The sequence below is a fragment of the Cibotium barometz genome, chromosome 54 (assembly GCF_041138505.1).
Source record: "Cibotium barometz isolate CiBa-2024 chromosome 54, ASM4113850v1, whole genome shotgun sequence".
NCBI lineage: Eukaryota > Viridiplantae > Streptophyta > Polypodiopsida > Cyatheales > Cibotiaceae > Cibotium > Cibotium barometz.
This window is the reverse complement of record NC_141099.1, coordinates 274,449-297,863: the sequence shown is the minus strand read 5'-3', so window position 1 is coordinate 297,863 and position 23,415 is coordinate 274,449. Positions and strand designations below refer to the sequence as shown.

The 23,415-nt window shown below is 45.4% G+C and overlaps 1 protein-coding gene across 1 annotated transcript in view; it reads right to left on the bottom strand.

Annotated features, from left to right (window-relative positions):
- Positions 1-22,416, bottom strand: part of LOC147607752 (putative ATP synthase 24 kDa subunit, mitochondrial) — a 66,134-nt gene extending 43,718 nt beyond the window's left edge. The window contains exons 1-6 of the mRNA XM_086790012.1: positions 22,112-22,416; positions 13,292-13,391; positions 11,471-11,615; positions 11,243-11,353; positions 10,803-10,949; positions 10,552-10,674 (exon numbers count right to left, since the gene is read on the bottom strand). Of these exons, the coding sequence (XP_086646138.1) occupies positions 10,552-10,674; positions 10,803-10,949; positions 11,243-11,353; positions 11,471-11,615; positions 13,292-13,391; positions 22,112-22,342 (857 nt within the window). The 5' untranslated portion in view covers positions 22,343-22,416. The remainder of the gene's footprint in view (positions 1-10,551; positions 10,675-10,802; positions 10,950-11,242; positions 11,354-11,470; positions 11,616-13,291; positions 13,392-22,111) is intronic.
- Positions 22,417-23,415: the final 999 nt, after the last annotated feature.

Below are 23,415 nucleotides of genomic sequence, written 5' to 3'. Positions count from 1 at the left end.
GCAGGCTATTAAATCCTCCTTCAAACGGGCTGCACTCTCTATCTCTGGCGGTTGCTCCCATAGGTGGCAGCAAAACCTGCAGAACATCAACGTGCTGCCTTTTGTGGCTGCAAATCTACACATGTTGCACCCGTCTTCCAGCAAGTATTACCCCACTTTCTATAGGCGGCTGCCTCTTCAAACCAGTCGGTTCCTCTACACTGCAGCCAAGCCTCTCCTCCTTTGCAAGTGGATGCTTCTTTTCTCACGGCAGGCGGCTGTGTCTTTTGCGGTGATTCTTGTGTTGGTGGTTCACCACAAGGCAACTGTTTCTTCAACAAAGGTGGTTTCATAATCTACACAAACACCACAAGTTTTGGTCTTCTATCAACCATCTACAAGTAAGTGATTTTCAGATTTGAGTAAAGTATTTTATGTTTAAATCTGATAAGGGATTCATCCCTCTACGGCCACACCCGTTCGGTGCCGGGTTGTCCAAGCTTTATTGGAGAACCTCGGTCCAAAGGTGCTGAGATCGGGAGAGCCAGGCGTTAGTACAAGAGCGCCTGTTTGTGCGTGGTCTCGGAACACCAGTGAGGCGCTCTCCGCGGAGTCCAGTGAAAGCACAGGACCGTAGCGATTGGACCACACTAGTGGTCGTTCTGCTTCGAGCTTCTACATCGAAATTCGAGCCTATTTGTTTGGTACTGTTTTCATATGTACATGGACATTATCTGGTTCTTGGAACCCATGGAGCATTGTATTTATTAAATACTCCCAATAAATATATCATATATTGAGGGGGGGGTCGGCCCGTTCCGGCCCCAGTGCTGGTGTCCATCTTTCCATTTCATTTCATTTAAATTTCAAGTTGTTTTAAGTTGTCCATTTCAAATTTGTGGTTTTAAAGTTGTGCTATTAAGCGTGTGGGTGTCCAACGAAGTCTTTCCCACTTGACGGGATCGGTTTCACTTCTTGTACTGAGAAAGCTCCTCAGTACATCTACCCTCCTTCTTGTACTGAGAAAGTATGTCCTTTTTGTGTGACAAAAGAAACATCTACCCTCCTTCTTGTACTGAGAAAGCTCCTCAGCACTCAACTTTCCACCTGTCTTGCCTGCCTCCGCTTTCTGGTCTGGAGTAAGCTTAGACGCATCGTTCGAGTTCTTGGAGCCAGAGGCTCCCGGGCTCTGTCCTGGGGAAGACCCCGTCTGGTTCTGGCTTTTGCCCCCCGAGGCGTTAGCCTTGGGAGAAGCCGACTGGGAAGTCTTGGGCTTGCCACCATTGTGTTTCATTTCTGCACTATGCGCAAGCGAGAGTGCGTCCTCAAAGGTGGCTGGCCTAAACATACGCACCTCCCATTGGATTTGCGTGTCCAGGCCATACAAAAACTGCCCTTTCTTGTCCGAGTCAGATAAGCCTAATTGTAGACACAAGGTCGAAATTTTATTAGCAAACTGAAGGACTGGTTGCGCATTTTGACGCGCTCCCCTGAACTCGTCTTCGAGTCGCTCAAGGTAGTGGGGCGGTAGAAACCGCTGCTTAAGGTCGCGGACGAACTCGTCCCACACATAAGCTGCCAACCATACCTGCTCTGGTGTGGGCATGAGCCCACTGAGTCCACCAAGGAATGGCCTCACCTTCCAAGTACCAACTAGCTAAGATCACTTTGTCAGTATCTGTTTTCCTAACTGCAGCAAAGTAAGCTTCAAATTGATGTAACCATGAATAAAGAGTTATGGGATCGAGTTTACCATTATACTTACTGAAATTCATTTTCTCGGGAAAATGATTCGAGGGCGCCGCCGGTGTCAATTTGGCGTCCAAAGCTCTGAGGTAACGCTCGTGTTCCACGCGTCGCATGGCGTCGTCTTCTCGTTGTCGAATCTCCAGTGCACGCATCTGCAACTCAAGCAAGGAGCTTGGCTGTGGTGTAACCCCGCGAGAGGGTCCCTGTGACAAGGATCTGGTATCTGGGATACGGAAGGAGAGGGAGGAGAGGGAGGAGGAGATGGAAAACGCGACACTGGAGAGCGAGAACGCTCCTCCAGAGCTAAGATCCGCGCCTTCTGCTCATCCAACTTGGCTGTCTGGTCTGCGATTGCTTGCATCATCTGCTGGAACATGTCTGTGACACTCAAGCCTGGTGCCCTAGCTGGGCTACCTGGTGCACTCTGGTCCCATGGTTCTGGTTCTCTCTCGTCGCCAAAGCTCGCCATAGCGGGAAAATGCAATTCCTTTCCGGAACGCAATCTGACCATCCACTATCTGTGTGGGAGACTTCCGGAGGCTTCCGGAGGCTAAAAACCAACCGTCCTTCGAGGGACAGGAGTCACTCCGAAAGGGGTAGTCCACCGGCATCTAAAAACCAACCACACGAGCGAAAAAAATTTCTAGTTTTCTTTGTTGAATCTTTGTCCTTGAAGTAGGCTCTGATACCACTGTAATATGCGGAAGCTTCGGAGAAGGATCGGTACTTCAAAACTCAGAAATCAGCACTCTTTTCGCGACGAAAATTAACGCACAAACTGAAAGGAGATGTGCAGAAAATAGAGAGAGAAGGGGGAGATGGAGAGGACACAGTATTGGGTCCCAATTACCCTCTGTAGGGCCCCCACCACGGATGGTGTATTTGCTTTATTAGAATGATGTAAATCTGAAAACAAATACAGAAAACTTGACCTTTTCTTGGCTGGAAAATCCTGCCCTTGACCTTCAGAAGTCCAACCCTTTGCTTGGCAATCTCCTTGGCTTGACTGGCCCTTGATTGGCTTGAGCACTTGGTGAAAACTGAGATGAATGATGGGATTATGGCCTCCACTATTTATACTCCTCCTGAGGAGCAGTCGGCCAGCTGAAAAAACAAGCTATGTCCCACGACTGGTGAAATTCAGCAATAAATGCTGAATTAAATCCCAAAAAATACTACCTTTTTCCCTAACAGGCTGAAAGTGATGCGCCTGCTTCTGATTGGCTGGACACCACTTTTGTCCACAATCCCAAGGCTGGGCAGCCTGTATGGGCTGCCCCATACATGCCCTACAGCCATACAAAGGCTGTAATCTCCTGGAGATTGCCTTATTTGTGCCCTAGGGCTGTCCTACAGCCCCTCCATGGCTGGTGGGTTCAGCCTGGGCCTTCCTGGCCCTCATGGGGGTGGTTCTACACCATTCCCATGCCCACTCAGATCCGGGGTAGTCCTATGGGCTGGCCCCTTGTCCTAAACATAATCTACTCAGTGATCTGGCATCCGGTACCATACCAGATACACAGAACCACTGACATCATTCTAGAGGGAGACTCTGTTAAAATGTAGTATCTCATGTGGAAACGAGTCGTAACAAAGGGCATAAGTTATTATGCTACATGAGTCGGCCATTCACAGCATGAGGGTATAAATACCCATGCCCACCATTGTAATAATCATCTATTCATCGCTAATGTTCAAGCTGTTCGTCAACTTTTCTCTCTCTCTCTCTCTCTCTCTCTCTCTCTCTCTCTCTCTCTCTCTCTCTCTCTCTCTCTCTGTGCGTCAACTTCTCTCTCTCGCTCACTGCCTGTATTCAAGCTTCCGCATGCACAACTTTGACATGGTATCAGAGCTTTGAAGTGCACATCTCTCCTCCAACGCTACTCTCCCTTTCCCTGCATTTTTTTGGCTGGCGTTAGTGTTCAGTGAATCTCAGTAGCATTTCAACCCTGCGTTTTGTGTTTCCAGGCGGCATTTCCTGGCTGCCCATGCACGTGTGAAGACCTGCCTCTGTAGTGCAATAGGCGATCAACAGAGCAGTCTTTTTTGCTGCGTTTTGTGGGCCAAGTACAGTGTGGACAACAGACGGTTTCTTTGCTGCGTTTTCAGGCCAGGAGGGCACCGGTGACGCAAGGGTGGAGCCTCGGGAGTGGAATCCAGGACGCGGCCAAGACTTGCAGGTCAAAGTGCTCGAGGACTCGGGACGAGATTTCAACTGTGTTGACTGTTACAAGAGGAGGATCGAGAAGTGCGTCGGCTACGGAGAGGAGGTTTGGATCGACTGAGAAGATCTACCAAACTTACAGTTAATGATCCTTGTAAGCAAATTGATGCCTCCTTGTATCGGAAGCTTGTTGGTTCATTGATTTAGTTGTTGAACACCAGATTGGACTTAAGCTTTCTAGTGGGGTTGTTGAGCTCATTCATGCAGAGACACCTTTGAAGACTCGTTGGAATGTAGGATTGCGGATCTTGCGGTATCTGCAGGGTACGAAGGATCTTGGACTCTTCTATGACACTAGAGGGGGAACGACGGATCGAGTCAGACTACAAGGTTGGAGTGACTCAGATTGGGAAGGAAATCCAGACACGAGAAGATCTACATCAAGCTATGGATTTACCCTTGGCACAAGAGCCTTGGACAGAGTTTATGAGATGGGTCTCCCGTGTTCAAGCAAGGACGACAAACTGAATGGCGACAACTATGCGCATTGGAATTTGATCATGAGGTTGTGGTTTAGCAGAAAAGGCTTATGGAACATTGTTGATGGCTCGGAGGAACGTCCCCGAAGGGATAGCAATCGGTTCACACGTCTTCAGGAGGAGGAGTTTCTCAAATCTCTTGTGGATTGGGAAGCTCACAATGCGAAGGCGATGTCGGCGATTGCAGAATCTCTCACCAAGGAAATTTCCCCTGCCATTCAGACTTTAAAGACTGCCAAGGAAATGTGGTCAAAGCTTGCAGGAATGTTTGATCGAGACTCAACAATGCGAGCGGTAACCCTTCTCGGCCAGTTGTTTTCCATCAAGTTTGAAGCCGGGACCTCTATGCAGTCATTTCTAATGAAGGCAAAGGTTATCCATGATCAGTTATCGGCTATGAATAGTGCATTAACTAGTACCCAGTTAGCTGCCTTGGTTCTTACGAAGTTGCCTGAGGAGTATGAGATGGTCTCGAGGGCATTACACTTACAAGTCACGAAGGAAAAGCTGGAATTTGATTATCTCAGCTCTTTTCTCATTGAGGAGGAAGCAGTGCTCATTTCCCAAGGCAAGATTCGAGTTCCGAAGGATGTAGAATCGGCACATACTGCATCGGAATCCAATAAGAAGTCTAGGAGCCGTTGTTATAAGTGCGGAAAGCAAGGGCATTTGGCTCGGGATTGCAAATCCAAAGCTAAAGCTCAAGGCTCGACAAATGACAAAGGTAAAGGCAAAGCTAACGAGGATGACAATGACAGTGATTCTACTAGGGATGCTACGGCGTCTGCCGGTGTGGCGAGGACTTCACTGGCACATGCTCCACCATTCTAGCTTGGTGGATGGATGCTACCACGTGCTTCAGCCAGAGAGAGGCATGTGAGTGGCAGAGAGGGGCAGTCTGTGCTCCCATTTTTGTGATTTGGACCCGTGTGTCGGAGTTCAAGGCACATGCATCTGGCATGGAACAGCTTGACAAATCTATGGACGTGATGTGTTCGTAGTTCATTGGTAGCAGACTATGGATGGGATGAGTTCCTGGTTCATTGTGTAGCAGAATTTTGGGCGTCGTGTGACGACAGTTCAAGGTTCAGAGGATTTTTTGAACGTGATGTGTTCGCAGTTCAACGAATGGGGGATCATGAATGTGGAGTTGTCCGCAATTCATTATTCTATGTGGCAGCTAAAGCTCAAGATGGCATTTTCTTGTGGAGACAGGTTGATTGGTGCATTATCCGAGGTGTACCTAGCAAAGGCCACGCTAGGGTGTCCATGGTTGCATCTGCATCGCCTTGGTTTCTTCATCTATGCCCACTATGAGCTACAGAGAGGGTGTTAAAATGTAGTATCTCATGTGGAAACGAGTCGTAACAAAGTGCATAAGTTATTACGCTACATGAGTCGGCCATTCACAGCATGAGGGTATAAATACCCATGCCCACCATTGTAATAATCATCTATTCATCGCTAAAGTTCAAGCTGTTCGTCAACTTTTCTCTCTCTCTCTCTCTCTCTGCGTCAACTTCTCTCTCTCGCTCACTGCCTGTATTCAAGCTTCCGCATGCACGACTTTGACAGACTCACAGCGCGGACTGGCACTGTTTCATGTGCAGGACAGTGCACACTTGACCTTGGACTCATGTGCAGGACAATGCACACCTGACCTCGGACGACTGAGATGGATCCCTGGCTGACTCGTCCCGGACTGGGCTCACATGGGACCAGTTCACCATCCCAGGTCCTGCACCTTCTGTACAGAAATGTCTACGTGGCACCTTCTGTACAGAAATGTCTACGTGGCATCCAAGTGCGGGATGCACGTGACAGGACAATTTTCTTCTAAAGAGTGGGTGTTTGTCCTCACTCCTAATCTTCTTTTCTTGTGACTCGGTTCTTGATGGGGATTGATCTCTAAACTTCTTCCTTTGAGATGAGACTTGATTCTCATTCTTTGATTTTCCCACCATCCAAGGCATATATGGAGCTTCGGTTTGCAAGGTTTTTTCTTGGGCTTCTTCCAAGGTTTTAGGTCCCAACATGTAGACTGCTTGATAAAGCTTTGGTTGCAATCCATTGACAAGCTTTCGCATTTCCATCAATGGTGGGATAGGAATATATGAGGTAAACTTCAATGAGACGGCTGAAAAGTTATTAAGATATGTTGCCACACTTTCTCCCACTTTTTGCTTTACCTCGCCCCATTCCTTCTGTACATCTACCTTAAAGGTAGCGGAAAGGAACTTTTTGGTGAACATGGTTTTGAAATCAGCCCATGAGGTAGGTAGGCTTGGTCCCTTCTTGGACCACCTTAATCCACCAATTCAAGACGGCATCTTTCAAGTGCATACAAACCGTGTGGAATTTGGACTTTCGGAGAAGTCCTCTCCTCCAAAGGCAGTGTCAAACTGTTTGATGAAGGATAGAGCTTTCTGAGTGTCCCGCTTTCCATGAATGGTATCAAACTTTACGCTTTTCTCTCCTAGCTTGAAGTCCACTTTGCTGCTTGAAGGCTCCTTTGCCTTCTTCTCTTTTGCTAGGCCAGAAGAGGCTACATCTGATAAGGCGAGTTTGGGGGTAGCTTCTCTCTGTCCTCCATGAGTGACAGATCGGGTGGCTCTAGGTTCTTTTCTAAAGGAAACCCCTTTTCCACGTAAGTATGCTTTGGCAGCTTCCACACCTTCGGCTTCGGTAGTCTGGCTTCGATAAAATCTTCGTTGATGTTGCTCAAACGGAATACTTTGAGGGCTAGATGTTGTCGATAGGGGCAACAGCTTTGATGAGCACAGGCAGCACACAAAATTAAGATGATGGCTGCTAACTGTACACAAAGCAGAGAGCTGGCAATGCAGACTTTTCAGGCCGGCAAGCGGCAGATATGGTGGTGTTTTGGCGGCGATGTAAGGTAGTAGTAGAACTGGCTACAAGTGGCACAAGGGCAGCATAGCCAGAGGACTCTGCCTAGACAGCAAGCACACAGGGTTTGTACAGGAGCAATTAGCGCAGTTGCTACATGACAGTGGTGCTGCTGAACAGAGAAGGTACTGTTGCAGGTGGCGGCGTAGTAGGGTACAACCGACGCACAGAACTGAACAAGGTGCTGCACGTCCAAGTGGCGCACAGTCGGCTGAGTACTCCGAATAGGGGCGTAGGATCTTCACAACTTCTTTCTCCAAGGTTCTTCTCGAGTCTTCTATGATCCACCAAAGGGTGCTTGGTTCTTTAAATACTTGAGGGGATGCTTGCTTTTACCATGCTTTGCTTTTGTTTTTACCACTTGGCTTTTGTTTTATTCACTTGCTTTTGCTTTTGTTTTAATAATAGTCAAAGTTCTTGATTTTAACTTCAGGACCTTGCTTTTTGGCCCTGGAGCTGCTTTTTGAAAAAGTGGCTTATAGCTTTTTGACTCAGTTCGACGAGCTCTTTCCAACGGTGCCCTCAACTTTTTTGGTCAACAAAGTTTGACTTTTGCTTTTTCTTGCTTGTTGACCCAGACGGTATATAACAAACTCCCTTCTCAACTCATTGATCGATGTTCATATCTATCTCCATCATAGTCACCAGAAACGTTTCGGGATTCATAGTAACCGGAAACGGCGTTTCCGCCCTCTGGAAACAGTTCGGCCGTTTCCGGAAACGGAGACCGGCGGAAACGCCATTTCCGTACATTTTTTTTTGGCAGCCGGCATGTCGGTTATTTTGTAGTTTTTGAACCATTTAATTTTGAAAATTGGCAGTGCCACAGTGGGCACCTCTAACTCCCAAGTTTGATGATCATTGCTGATATGTATGATGTATTATGATCACAATTTGCAGCTCACTATGTATGCTTCAGCCTTCAGCCTTCAGTTTTTTATGGTTCACATGAATTTGCCGCGACATCATACATGTCCATTATCTACATTCTGTTAAGTGTTATGATTCTAATGTCCACTTGAGTCTTTGATGTGTCTTGTTTGAGGTCTCTATGCATGTTTTTTGCATCTCTTGACATAAGTTTATTTAATAGGATGTCTCTATGCATGTTTTTTACATGTCTAAAATAAATTCAAAAGAAACTCCGTTTCTTGCCGTTTCCGACCTCGCGGAAACTCGGAAACACCGTTTCCAACCCGGTCCGAACCGACCGTTTCTGCCGGTCCAGGTTACTATGTCGAGATTTTTGACGTTTCGGGGTTTTTGGGGTTTCGGGGCAAAACGTTTCGGCCTTTGGCTAAGAAACGCCAAGGTTTCGGTTTTTATCCTGCATAATTTTGCATTGCTAAAGTTCCAAACAATAGGAACTTTTAACATTTTGAGAAACCAAAAAAATTAGGAGTTTTCGAAACGTTTCTTGCGTTTTGGGGTTTCGGGGTTTCTCACTCTAGAAACGCGTTTTCATGTGACTATGATCTCCATGTAATTTTTTATGAACTTATAAATTTTAATACTTTAAATAAAGACCTTTGAGCCATACATATTTAACTAGTGTTTATTACGAAGAAGATTTCCACTTCTCCTTCCAAATTCGCTACAACACAATGATCTCACAAAGCTTCCCAGCATGGATTCGCGCTGATGTCAACCTTCTCTCTTTCGCCAATGATCTTACACCTTCTCCGCAATCAACAACAATTATCTCTTGACAACAATGATGAGTGATGACAACGACGTTCTTCTCTCTGCACCTAGCATGGTGACAAATGCTTGCATCCTCCTTGTTAGCAACACCAATATTCTCACGATGCCTTCTTTCCTCTTTGTAATTGCAGAACCAACCTCTCTTTGCGCACTGCCCAAACCACAGCCACTACAGCATCCTAGCATGCTCTCAATACTGCTCCCAGCACTTACATTCATCACCACGGTCTATGATGATGTTCATGCTATGTCAGCACAATGCATGTTTTGCCTCAACAGAAACCCTAGCCCTAATTTTCAAGACTGTCATAATAAAGATCTATTCACGCCATCCCAAACAGCTCATTGAGAGAAGCAACTTTGTCTCTAACAGCATCTTCAAATTCAAAGTGGTTTGAGAGAGATTTTTAGGAGGATGAATTTTTGCATAAAAAGTCAATAAAGCTGCTTTTCGCTTGCTTTTTAAAAGCAAGTTACTTTTTAAAAGTTCTTTTTAAAAGCAAAACTTCCTTTAAAGCGTGCCTAAGCTGGCTCTATACAAGTGAGGCATGGCGGAGGGCTGTAGTCATTCCTCAAGATTCTCCTCAATCTTTTTTCTCTGATTTTTCTCGAATGGGCCTCTGCCTGATACAAGAAGCGAGTGGGACGGGACAGGCCCATTATACAAATTCGTTACCCCTTCTCACATTTTATTTATTTACAAAAACAAAAGGCAAACCATTTCACATTTTGGGCTCTTCACATGCATCATTAGTTCTGGTTTCATAATTCTCTCGTTCAGGTCCACACTCTCCCTTGGCATCCAGCCTTCGAGCCCTTAAATATACGGCTTTCCAAATCACACTTTTTAGGTGCCTGCATCCCCACGACCGTGCCATGCATCCGTGCTCCCACGACACATGGCCTCGACCTAACAAGCCAAATCATCAGCTTGCTACAGAAGGGAGGGGGCATTCTTCAGTCCTGCACGTACTCAAACCCCATGTACACGTTATTGTCTCCATCCATTCTCACGTAATTGTCTCCCTCCATCCTACCTTGAATTATGTTTTAATTAAGTGAATGATAAAGATCTCTTGGGATACACCCCTTCTTACAAAGAACATGCACACAACCTCAATGAGCCAATATGCCCCTCCCTGCCTTTGCAGAGTACTTGCTTCACTTGTAGAAGCAAGAAGATAGGAAGAATTACAAACTGGCTGCCTTCTGCAGCATCTAATTGTGCACTCACTCGGGGGCTGGAGACATGACACTAGTTCATGGTGGCTAGCCCCAGATGAACACCTAGAGCTGCTGAAGCCTGATGCAGAACCAAGTGCTGGATTGCTTGGACAGGTCTGCACAAACTGTGGGGTAGCAGTGGGAATGATTATTGCCTGACAGGCTGCTGCCACTCTGGACTGGCTGGTAGGAACAGCAAGACAAAAAAAGACAGCTAATTGATCCAAGAATCCAAGAATCATCTTTGCTACAAGGTCAAAAGGCCTGAAACCAACAAGATACCTCTTTTTGTGAGTCTCGATTGTGTCAACCACCTCATTCTTCATGTGTTGAAGCTCTGCCTTTGCGAATGTAAGTTCTAGCTCAGCTTCCAAGTCTTTCAGCATGTTTGGACTTACTCCCAACCTGCACTTTTGTAACCCCAAGGAAACATAACCATCCTGTGAAACTATCTCGATGAGCCAATAAAACTGTTAATCTAACATGTTGAATTCAAGTTCATTCATAAATGATTTTGAAAAGTGGAAGCATACGCCTTATTGATAGCATCAAATTCCTTCCGGAGTAAGCCCATGCCCTCCTTGTCAACCCGGGTCAAAACTCTTCCAATCTTTTTCTCCACTTTTTCAACCGCCTCAAGCATCATCTTGTCTCCATCATATTCCTCTTTGACCCCCAAACTGTAAGGTCCGCATTAGAAAGCGTAAGGTAAGCATAATTTTAAAATGGCAACCAGGTATGAGAGGATCCTTAACAACTTCAATTCCACTTCATCTTCTTCGAGCCTTGCAGGCTAGAAAAATGCAACAATCAAAGTAGAAGCCCTTATGTACTTACCTTCCTTTCACTCTTGCACAATCATGACATTTCAGAAGAGAAGTACAATGTAAACACACACAGAACAAACAATCCAGCAGGGGCATACATACATAACAAGCAGCAGAAAATTCCAACAAAAAGAGGTATGACCTACCGAGCTTTCAGCTTTGGCAGGGACTTGAAGAAGGTCTTCACATCTGGCGCTGCTGCTGCTTCGCGTTCAATAATCATTGCAATTTTTTGTGTTTTCGAATGTACACCAACCCTGCATGCCACAACACATGTGCATATTCATTGAATGCCTGGTTATTCAGACCACAAGTCCACAAACCATGCACATAAAGGATGGCAGGCATATTTGGAAATCAAAGACAGCTCTTACTTTTTCCTTACTCCATCCATGGTTGCCTTGTAGTCCGCAACTGCTTTTGAATCATCAGGATCTAGGGTGATTTTTGATTTTGTCAACTCCGATACAAATAATTTGTATCTCTTCATCATATTGAAAAAAATTCGTTTCAAAGGGTCTGCACACAAAGAAAGAAGATCCATACTTACTTTAGAAGTTACTAAAATGTTCACTTTATCCATGAATTGACAAAGGCATGTACAGCTCCAACTCTACCTTACAAAGCTTTGTTACATGTTCCTATTGATAGGATTACCCTCAGGTCGTGTGTGTATTTACAAAGAAGTGGCCAACGTGAAGTATAAAGGCCTAAGGGGACGCCTAAGGCATTCATTAAATTATTAAGGTGGAAGGCCCAAAGGGGTCTTACGCTTGGAGAAGTAATTGGCCACATGGCAACAAGCAATGGAAGGGGGGGTTGGGGGGGGGTATCATATTGAGATTTGATCCCAATTACTGCTTAAATCTGCAATTACAGTTTTCTACTACTGAGTTAGGGTTTAGGGATGCAAACCTAAGATGTTTTGAGTGGACTTTTGCCACATAACTAAATCCTTAGAGCTCCACGCAATCTTCTCTAGTTGATTTCACCATAAGCGTGAAGCCCACTTTGCTTCTTAATCGCTTAATTTAAAAATCAAAGCCAAACGTCATTTTTCTTTTTCTAAAGGCCACGCTTATCAAAAAGCATACAGAAAAATGAAGGGAGAGGAAAAGAAATAAGAGGCAAGAAGAGAGTTCAAATTTCAAACTCACTTGACATAAGCATGACTTGAAATGGGGGTGGGGAAACACTAGTCGTTGGGCAAACAGCAGAAAGCAAAAATAAATGGCTGCAAATACATGATACCACTTTGCAATTTTCTCATGACTTATACCCGTATGTATGAGTTAGTTAGGAAAGAAAACATCTACCATTAGAATGAATTTTGGTAGACCATTTCCAGCTTCATTACCATTACCCTTGGCTACATTATTTTAGTATCACATCACTTTCATGGGCTGAACTGCCATAATGCCTGCATGCCAACATTGGCGGTCAATGTAGTTGCAATCCGCTTGTTTAAAGAGCCACACTTCCTAAGAAAAATTCACCAACAGTTTGCTATCCGAGTGTATAACAGCCTGCCCACACTTGTCAATAGGACCTTGCCTCACTCTTAAATTTCAAACCCTTCAAACTCTTTAAGCACACTGCTTCCCATGTGGTATCTTCCATTTACATAAGTGGTAGTCATGGTGCTTCCCAAAGTCTTCTGTTGTCATGGTGCCTGCTTAGATAAGGATTGCCATACCGTGCCACATTATCAAGAGGGCAGGCTGCTTATATTAAGACTAGGTCTAAGGTTCTGAAAAGTTGAAATACATGAGATAATTTTAGTCCTTTGGCTTATTTGAGCAAGCACTTTCAGCCTCTTCCACTATTTGAATTTTAAAACCCTACTCACTCTCCACTTGATAGCCAAAAACCATATATAGACTTCTGTGGTATTTACTTTGCCCTTTAAAGAAAGACCGTCTGGAAGTTCAGGATAAGCAAGAAAAAGCTTGGCAGTTGAATATTCTATCGCGTCAGACAAAAAGATAAAACTGCCTTATCAGACCGTTCTCCTATGTGTAGCTTCAAGGAGAGTAGCAGTCAGCAAAAATAAAACAGTATAGTGATCTGCACGAGAAATAAAAATAAACAGATCTAGAGGAATGAACAGAAAAAGACGCTGCTCCCTGTAGATCGCATATTTTCATGTAATACAAAGTAAGCATCCAGAAAACCAAATTACTTTCCAAAAATACCTTGTTCTTCAGAATTTGCAGCTGGAGCATCAGTATAATGGCGCACTAAAGAAAAAGACCCAAGATGTTGAGGTTGCATCAAATTCACCGCTCCAGATAGCTGGACAAGTTCAGGGGCACATGTTCAACTCTATAGGAGAAAAAACACAGTACACACTACATAAACTTTGACGTGGAATCATGCACCTGAACAAAAAGTCCACTGAATTTCTTTTAAAGAAAAGAGAACATTGCGTGGAGAGAGAGAGAGAGAGAGAGAGAGAGAGAGAGAGAGAGAGAGACAATACTCGGGAATTCAGATTTTGGGGGACATTCCGGGCAGATGTCACAAAATTCCTCATTGCTTCTCTTTTCTACTGTTCATGTGTGGCATATGGAGCCTAACATGACATACATGTATGGCTTGTGGAGCCTGACATGAAAGTACATGTATGGCTCATGGAGCCTGACATGATGTGATTTCCCAGGACTAGCTATCCTGGTGATTATATATTTGGATGACTTGTCTTGTTTGCCTCGACAATGCCTGAGATTACTACCTATGTTGTCCATGGGGCCGGGGACGCTGGGCACCCTGTGGACGTGTATGTGCACACTTGTTTTGGACCAATAGGTGGTCTACATGTGTTTTACAAGTGGTAAGTGTCCCTACAAAATCAATTTACAGCTTTATGATACTAATGCATGTTCACACTCACTTATAAGTGACCAGGCAAACTTATAAGTGTACACACTAGGTAGGACAATTTTTTTTTCTTCCGGGAAGGGCAAGACTATTTTAATACATGTGACAGCCAAAGGATGGGCACTGGACAATTTATGGGCTGCTTGTTTGTAGGCGCCCCATCTTGGACCTAAAAAGCACACGCTTGAGATATTTTTGGAGGACATGCTCTATTACTGGAGGGAACTCATGTTTGGGCTGATCGCATGCTTTTCTCATGCATGGAGGAGCTGGCCGACCTGATCTGGAGCTGCCTACTGCTAGCTGTCAAGTCCGGTACCATCCAAGTGGCTGGAGGGTGCTGGTCGACTGTTTGAAGCCTTCCCTTGTGCTGGCCGGCTGCAGACAAACCTTGAAAAGCTGCTGGCCCAACTCATTTTGGGGCAGCAGGAGCTGGTTCATTTGTGTGGAGACTCCTCTGCTGCTCAGTGGTCATCTGGCGTGTAAACCTCTGCTGGCTGACTTTCTCTGAGGCTCCTGAGAACTAGTCAACTGCTGAAACAGTCCCTTAAGGCTGGTCGATTTGGTCTGTGGGCTTGGCAAAATGTAAGATGGCTTTACAAGGCTGTCCCGGGCTGATGTGGGAATGTTGTGGGCTGTCCTTGGTTGTCCTGCATGTGCTCCAAGCCAGGAAAGCTCTCCTGTTCTGTGAACGAGCACCGAATTCAACATATGTTTTGCTTTTGTTTTCATCTTGTACTGGAAGAATCAGGTGCTAGCCAGTGGAGAATCAGCCTATGCACTCTTCCAATGGAATGTAGGAAGGCTGCAAATCTGAGGCTGAGAGATGGGACTGATTGGGACTGTTCTCGGCTATGAATGAATGCTGAAAATGATTGTATGAATGCGTTTTACCTTGACCGGAAGGGCTGTAGCAAAACGATGAATGTATAAATGCTGAAAACTGTGTATATGCTGAAAACGCTGAGCTTTGAAGTGGCTGAATACTAAATGGTGCTGCGTTTTGCTGATGGAGGACTAATGGCACAAGCGATGATGCTCCTAGGGCTGTAGGACTGAAACGCTTGCTCCAAACGATGATGAATGATGAGATCTACTTGCTGTAGGCTGAATCGATGATGAGGCTTGAGCCAATTGCTGAATGCTGAGATGAATGAATGAGATGCAAGCTATGGCTATTTATACAAGCCGGAAGCACCTTGGGAGCCCTATGTGTTATTGGAAGTATCTGTATCACTATAGGACCTAGGATGGTCAACTAGTCCCATGTGAGCCCAGTCCAAGACGAGTCAGCCAGGGATCCATCTCAGTTGTCCGAAGTCAGGTGTGCATTGTCCTGCACAATAGTCTAAGGTCAGGTGTGCACTGTCCTCCACATGAAACAGTGCCAGTCCGCGTTGTGAGTCTCCCTCTGGAATGATGTCAATGATTCTGTGTATCTGGTATGGTACTGGATGCCAGATCACTGAGTAGTTAGTGTTTAGAACAAGGGGCCAGCCCATAGGGCTACCCCAGGTCTTTGTGTGGGCATGGGGATAGTGTGAAACCACCCCCATGAGGGCCAGGAAAGCCCTGGCTGAACCCACCACCCATGGAGGGGCTATAGGACAGCCCAAGGGGCAAGCTAAAGGCAAATTTCAGGAGAATACAGCATTTTCATGGCTGTAGGGCAGGTATGGGGCAGCCCATACAGGCTGCCCAACCCTCATGAGGTTTGCAAAGGCCCTATCCAGCCAATCACAAGCAGGCGCATCATGCCCAGCTTGTTAGGAAAAAAACGCAACATTTAATGTGATTTTTTCAGCATTTAATGCGCCAACCAATCAGAAGCAGGCGCATCATGCCCAACTTGTTAGGAAAAAAACGCAACATTTAATGTGATTTTTTCAGCATTTTATGCTGGAATTTCAGTCGTGGGAGCATTAAATGCTGGCCGCCTGACTTTATGCTAGCCGACTGCTGTAGTAGGAGTACTATAAAAGGGAGAGCCCACAATCCCATCATTGGATCTCATTTTCTCACCAAGAGCTCAAGCATAAAGAGGCTAGACAAGCCAAGAAGGTGCTAAGCAAAGGGGTGAAGGATTTCAGGTCAAGGGCAGGAAATTTCCAGCCAAGAAAGGTCCAAGATTTCTGTATTTTCTTTTAGATTTACATCATTCTAATAAAGCAAATACACCATCCATGGTGGGGGCCCTACAGAGGGTATTTGGGACCCAATACTGTGTCCTCTACATCTCTCTCTCCCTCTCTCTATTTTCTGCACATCTCCTTTCAATTTGTGCGTTAATTTCCGTCGCGAAAAGAGTGCTGGTTTCTGAGTATTGAAGTTACCGATTCTTCTCCGAAGCTTCCGCATGTTACAGTGGTATCAGAGCCTACTTCAAGTACAAAGATTCAGCAAAGAAACCAGAATTTTTTCTCGCTCGTGTGGTTGGTTTTTAGACGCCTCCGGACGTCTCCCACACAGATAGTGGATAGTCAGATTGCGTTCCAAAAAGGAAGTGCATTTTCTTGCTATGGCGAGCTTCAATGACGAGAGAGACCAAGAACCATGGGACCATAGTACACCAAGCAGCCCAACTAGGGCACCAGGCTTGAGTGTTACAGACATGTTCCAGCGAATGATGCGAGCAATCGCAGAACAGACAGCCAAGTTGGATGAGCAGAAGGCGCAGATCTTGACTCTCGAAGAGCGTACCCGTTCTCCAGCGTCACGTTTTCCATCTCCTCCTCCCTCTCCTTCCATATCCCAGATACCAAATCCTCGACACAGGGACCCTCTCGCGGGGTCACAACCGCAACCAAGCTCTTTGCTTGAGTTGCAGATGCGTGCATTAGAGATCTGACAACGAGAAGACGAAGCCATGCGACGCGTGGAACACGAGTGTTACCTCAGAGCTTTGGACGCCAGATTGACACCGGCGGCGCCCTCGAATCATTTTCCCGAGAAAATGAACTTCAGTAAGTATAATGGTAAACTCAACCCCACAACTCTTTATTCATGGTTGCATCAGTTTGAAGCTTACTTTGCCGCAGTTAGGAAAACAGATACTGACATACTGATCTTAGCCAGTTGGTACTTGGAAGGCATTAGACTTGATCCGGCTAAAGTAGCCGAGATTGTCAATTGGGAAATACCTCAGACAGCCTATGACATTAGATCCTTTGTGGGCATATGCCAGGCATACTCCACCCACATAGACAAGTTTTCTGATCTCTCGGCAGATCTCACCGATCTGCTAAAGGGTGTGAAGACAAGAAGGCAAAAGATTCGAATGACTCCACGAGCGTTGGAGGCATTCAAGAATCTCAAGGTGGCTTTATCAGAAGCGCCTTGTTTAGCACTTGCCTCGTGGGACGAATCATTTTAGGTGATCACCGATGCGAGTAACATCGCAATTGGAGGTGTATTGCAATAGAATGGTCATCCAGTAGCTTACATGTCTCGTAAGTTACTGCCCGAAGAGAGAAACTACTCAGTCTATGATCGTGAACTCCTAGTAGTTATACAGGCCTTGAAACATTGGAAACATTTTCTGTATGGCCGTAACTTTGAGGTTCGCACTGACCATGAGACATTACGCTAGATTCAGACAATGCCAAGTGCACAGTGGAGTGATCGACAACACCGCTGGAGTCAGATATTCCAACAATTCGGTGGTATGATTGAGTACCTTCCAAGAAAGGCCAATCCAGTGGCTGATGCTTTGAGCAAGAAGGGACAGGTGACTACGATTCAGACCACTAGACTTGATCTTGTTGGTATAGGACTAGATGACATGAAGCACACGTACGCGAATTCCGAGGAATTCAGTACACAGTGGGAACAGGCATTGGATGCCACTGGACCATGCCACTTTTTGATACGCGATGGTTGGCTTTTCTACAAAGGCCGACTGTGTGTCATGAAGTCGTTCAGGACAGCTCTTCTCCATGATGCCCATGACGCCATTACAGGTGGTCATAGGGGCATGAATTCGACTCTGGAGAAATTGGAATGGCAATACTATTGGCCAAAGATGAGGCGTGATGTGTTTACATATGTACAACGCTGTCATATTTGTCAAAAGGTGAAAGCTCCTCGTGGAAAGAAGATAGGGTTGTTATAGCCCTTGCCAATTCCTGAGGGTCCTTTCCAAGACATTTCCATGGACTGTCACGAATCTGTCTCCCAGTCCGAGTAAGCGTAATACGCAGTGCTTAACTATTATTGATAGATTTAGCAAATTTGTTATGCTTATTCCTTGCAGGGCCAATGTGACCGCCGAGGATGTTGCCCAGTTGCTCATTCAACATTGGTATCCGATTGGCGGGATTCCTAGGACCATAGTGTCAGACCGAGATGCCAAGTTTACCAGTCATTTTTGGAGGACATTGTTTGATAACTTTGGTACTAAGTTGAATTTTTCCAGTGCATTCCACCCACAGACGGACCGCCAGACAGAGATATACAACCAGTTGGCCTTTGATGTGCTGAAGTGTTATGTCCACGATCAACAAGGTAAGTGGGAATCATATTTACCTTTAGTTCAAGCTGTTTTGAATGATTCTTTTTCTTCAGCTCTTGGCAGGACTCCATATGAGGCAGCATTTGGAAGACCTTTCTAGTTGTTGTTGAGCAGGACCTCGTCTTCAGTACCTGAAGCGAACAGAGTGACGGAGTCTTACCAGGAGATTCTAGAGTCAGTAAAAGACAGATTGGCTAAAGCGCAAGAGGCCTACACTCAACAGGCCAATAAAGACCGAAGGGATATGAAGTTTTCGGAAGGGGATTGGATTTATCTTCGGATTATGAAGCAAAGATTGAAACAGGTGGGCAAGCGATGCCCAAAGTTGCATTTCAGGAACTTCGGACCTTTTCCCATCTAGAAAAAGATTAATGAGGTGTCTATGCAATTAAAGCTACCTCCGAGTTGGACTATGCACGATGTATTTCATGTTAGTTGGTTAAAGCCATGTGCAGGTCCAATCCCTTCAGAGGTCAAAGACGAAGCGGAACAAGATATTGTTGATGAAGCAGAAGTTATGGTTCCAGAACAGATCCTTCTGCACCATTTCAAGCATGACTCGGGCCCAAGACTACGACAATTCCTCACGAAGTTTCAGGACCAAGGGACCCATGAAGCGGTATGGCTCGACAAAGAGTTTTTTGAAGACTATCCGGCATTATTGACGGATTATTTGGAGGCTATGCAGCCTCCGTCAAGTTAAGCAGAAGGAGATGTCACGTGCATCCCGCACTTGGATGCCACGTAAACATTTCTGTCCAGAAGGAGCAGGACCTAGGATGGTGAACAAGTCCCATGTGAGCCCAGTCCAGGACGAGTCAGCCAGGGATCCATCTCAGTTGTCCGAAGTCAAGTGTGCATTGTCCTGCACAGTAGTCTAAGGTCAGGTGTGCACTGTCCTGCACATGAAACAGTGCCAGTCCGCACTGTGAGTATCCCTCTGGAATGATGTCGGTGATTCTGTGTATCTAGTATGGTAGATCACTGAGTAGTTAGTATTTAGAACAAGGGGCCAGCCCATAGGGCTACCCCGGGTCTTTGTGTGGGCATGGGGATGGTGTGAAATCACCCCCATGAGGGCCAGGAAAGCCCTGGCTGAACCCACCAGCCATGGAGGGGCTGTAGGACAGCCCTAGGGGCAAGCTAAAGGCAAATTTCAGGAGAATACAGCATGTTCATGGTTGTAGGGCAGGTATGGGGCAGCCCATACAGGCTGCCCAGCCCTCATGAGGTTTGCAAAGGCCCTGTCCAGCCAATCAATCAGAAGCAGACGCACAAGCCAAGAAGGTGCTAAGCAAAGGGGTGAAGGATTTCAGGTCAAGGGCAAGGAATTTCCAGCCAAGAAAGGTCTAAGATTTCTGTATTTTCTTTCAGATTTACATCATTCTAATAAAGCAAATACACCATCCGTGGTGGGTGCCCTAGAGAGGGTATTTGGGACCCAATACTGTGTCCTCTACATCTCTCTCCTTCTCTCTATTTTTTGCACATCTCCGTTCAGTTTGTGTGTTAATTTCCGCCGCGAAAAGAGTGCTGATTTCTGAGTATTGAAGTTACCGATTCTTCTCCGAAGCTTCCGCATGTTACAGCGCCTTCGAATCACGATTCTCCCAGTCTTGTAATTTCGCAAGGAATTCATCCTCTTGATCCTAGGTCCACCTTCTCAAGTTCTGAGGACGCTCAGGCTTCTTCTTAGTACCCTATACAATCTCCCATAAACCCTTGTGAAAGAACCCGCATATTCAGCTTCCAATGGGCATAGTTGGTTCTTGTCATCCTTGTTCGTGCAAGGGGGAGCCATATCCACAACAGCAAAGTACACAAATCTCAGCACTCCAAGACTCCTCTCGAGCACTCTCCAACGAAGCAAGGCACCAAGACCAATCGTTGTAAATGCAGGTAGAAGTAAAAATGCAGCCAACAGAAGCTTGCAAAAGATGCTTGGTAACCAAGCGCAAGAGCAAGGCAGCCTGAAGAGAAAAAACACAGATGTGAGAAGCCTCGGGAGAAGGAAAACACAGGTATGATGAGGAAACACAGCCACTGTTTTATCTCCAGAAAACGCAGCCGCTGTCCAGAAAAACGCAGCTACTGTTGTGAATCCAAGAAAACACAGCAAAGGGTAAGGATCAAACTTGCCAAATGATGCCAGCCGGGTATACCTAAGCGATTGATACCATGTTAGAGTATGCACAAGCGGAAGCATAGACAAAACAAGAGAGAGAAGAGGGAGCAAGGAGAGAGAGCTTGTGCACAAGTTCACCTTTTATAATAGCAAGAAGCTTTACAATGGCAATAGCCAGCAAGTAGTGTTGAACAAAGTGCAAGGATTGTATACAACAAGTGAATATGAGGGGCTACCTTATATAGTGAATGTGTGAACTGGCCGACTGCCTCTATAAACAGGCCGACAACCTCACAACTTACTACACAAGGAGAAAATGGATGAAATACCCAATAAATAGGGTAAACCTCATAACAGTGAGATGCACAATTCTAACAGATAGCTCATTGGCCAAACCAAAGGAAGAATAATTGGGGTGTCGATGCATAGGTGCCATCCTAGAAGGGGTCACGTAAGAAACACATCAAATATCTAAATATTTGTCCTCTTATGCGAGTCAGCCAGCCCATATGCCCAGCCAGCCAGTAGAAAAGGCCCCATATTCAAAATATAAGGGTGCTCATGGACCTTGTCGTCTCATCTGAGAACTTTGCCAAGAGTCCTTGCTTGTGCACATGCCCTGGGCAGCCCAAGCCAAGGTGAACACAAGGAGGAAGGTGCTGAAAACTGAGGCGACCTGCTGTGGACAGAAAACGCAGCTAGTAGAGGTCTTTATGAGGATTAAGGCAAGTTCAAGGTGCTGATTGTATATCAGAAGGTGGCTTGTCCTCCTTATGGTGCTAATTCGCAGCCGACAGTGAGTCCAATACTCACCGTTCCGAAGGTTATTTGGGACCCAATACCGTGTATTCTCTCCTGCTTCTCTCTATTTCATTGGTGCATATGAAAGTGTCAAGTTTAGTGCTGAATCTGTGCTTTAATCAAGTTCACAATTCATCTCCAAGTCTCTTGCATGCTACATATGTTCATTTGATATATAAATTTTCCACTGATCTTTTCCCCTCTTACACTTATATCCCTCCCAAGGCTTCATATACTTAAGTGCATTTTTTCCCGCGATAATGTCCCTCTTTCATCAAGCTTCAAGGAACAAAATAATCCTCCAGCATCCCTGGGGAATCCCTAATTGAGTGTTGCGATAATTCAAATTACCATCACACTAGAGGAATCCCAACAAACAGCAAACACAAATAGCAAGTTAGCTGCTGTATTCAGAACGAGAGATGCAACCTTTTCCATAGTCATGAAACTACAGGCACATTTCCCCGTTACACAGAGAAGAATCAGCAGATCCCTTCACTGATGTGAAAAAGGGAAAACATAAAATCCTGGTCGCGAAGAAAAAAGTCATTAAACTGTATCCCTGCTACACAGAAAAGGAAAAGACAGTGAGACACACACACACACACACACACAAAAGGGAGGGCGGGGGGGTGAGAGAGAGAGAGAGAGAGAGAGAGAGAGAGAGAGAGAGGAGGAGGAGGAGGAGGAGGTGGGTACCTTGGATGGGATGCATCCAACATTGACGCAGGTGGTTCCTCGTTTCTCGACAAAACCACCGGAGCCTCCCACATCGCTCTGATCCTCCTGCGCAGAAGCAGAGACAACGTGGGTTTGGATGGCGTTGACGCAGCGGCTCCATGAAGCGAGTTGAGGGAGATACGAAGAAGAGGCCACCGTGGAGGATGGACTTCTCAGCGCATGGCGGATCGAGCGACAAGCCATCGTCATAGCCGTGCAGAAATACAACTTGTTCAAAAAATGGCAGATGAGCAGATGGAGTTGTTCAAAAAAAATACCAAAGGAGAAGATGGAGTTGTTCAAAATAATAGCAAAGTCCAAATGATTTCTCTCTTTTTTTAAAATGGAAATAGTATTTAATATTTAAACTATGAAAATATATACAATATGATAAAGGGAGGGAAGGGGGATAAGGGTTGATCGAGTAAGTCAAAAGTAAACAAAAAGCAGCTGTCTAGGCATAAGCTACACTATGACAAAAAAGACTGTAATCCCAGGTGATTGGAGCAGCAGCACAATTCAGCTCCCTCAACGCATCAGATCCTCCGGGAGGGTAAGGTAATTCGTGCCAAGGCTTGCCAAGCAAAAGACAGAGATAACTGTGACTTCAAAAAATCTTGAAGAAAAGAAATGCATTGCTGCTGCACACTTGCGACTGAAACAAACTGCACTTGACTTCCTGTATCCATAATGAGATTTCTAGAGCACCAAATTTCCCACAAAGAAATGTATCTGCAAACCGTAAATGCCACATGATGTTCCTCTGTAAAATAGGATGCAATAAGCCAACAATCCAATCCGACCAATGAACCCTAATCCCAAGCCATGCAAAAATCCACCTGGTCATTTGAACCCAAAAAGCTCCAAGAGAAGGGTATTACAAAAACAAATGTTGTAGAGATTCTTCTACTGCATGACACCTATGGCAAATGGGTGAACGGATATTTCTACTGGCCAGCTTAAGACCCGTTGGCAAAGCTCCAACAATGATCTTCCACAAAAAGCAAGTAATTTTCTGAGGGAGAGGACTTTTCCACAATAATTGCAACTATTGCTGCCATCTGGTGACCACTGTACCTCTTCCAAGTTTGATTAAGATGATGAAACCAATCAGGGGTCATGATGAGAGCATAATACAAAGATTTGGATACAGGATCAAAGGGGTACCCCAAACCCAACTCCAATCCTTTAAAAAAGAGTCTGGATTTGTTTGAGTGTTGATAGGTAGCTGAATAATGAGATCCATGATCTGAGAAAGCAAAGGTGTATGCTGTGGAGATAAT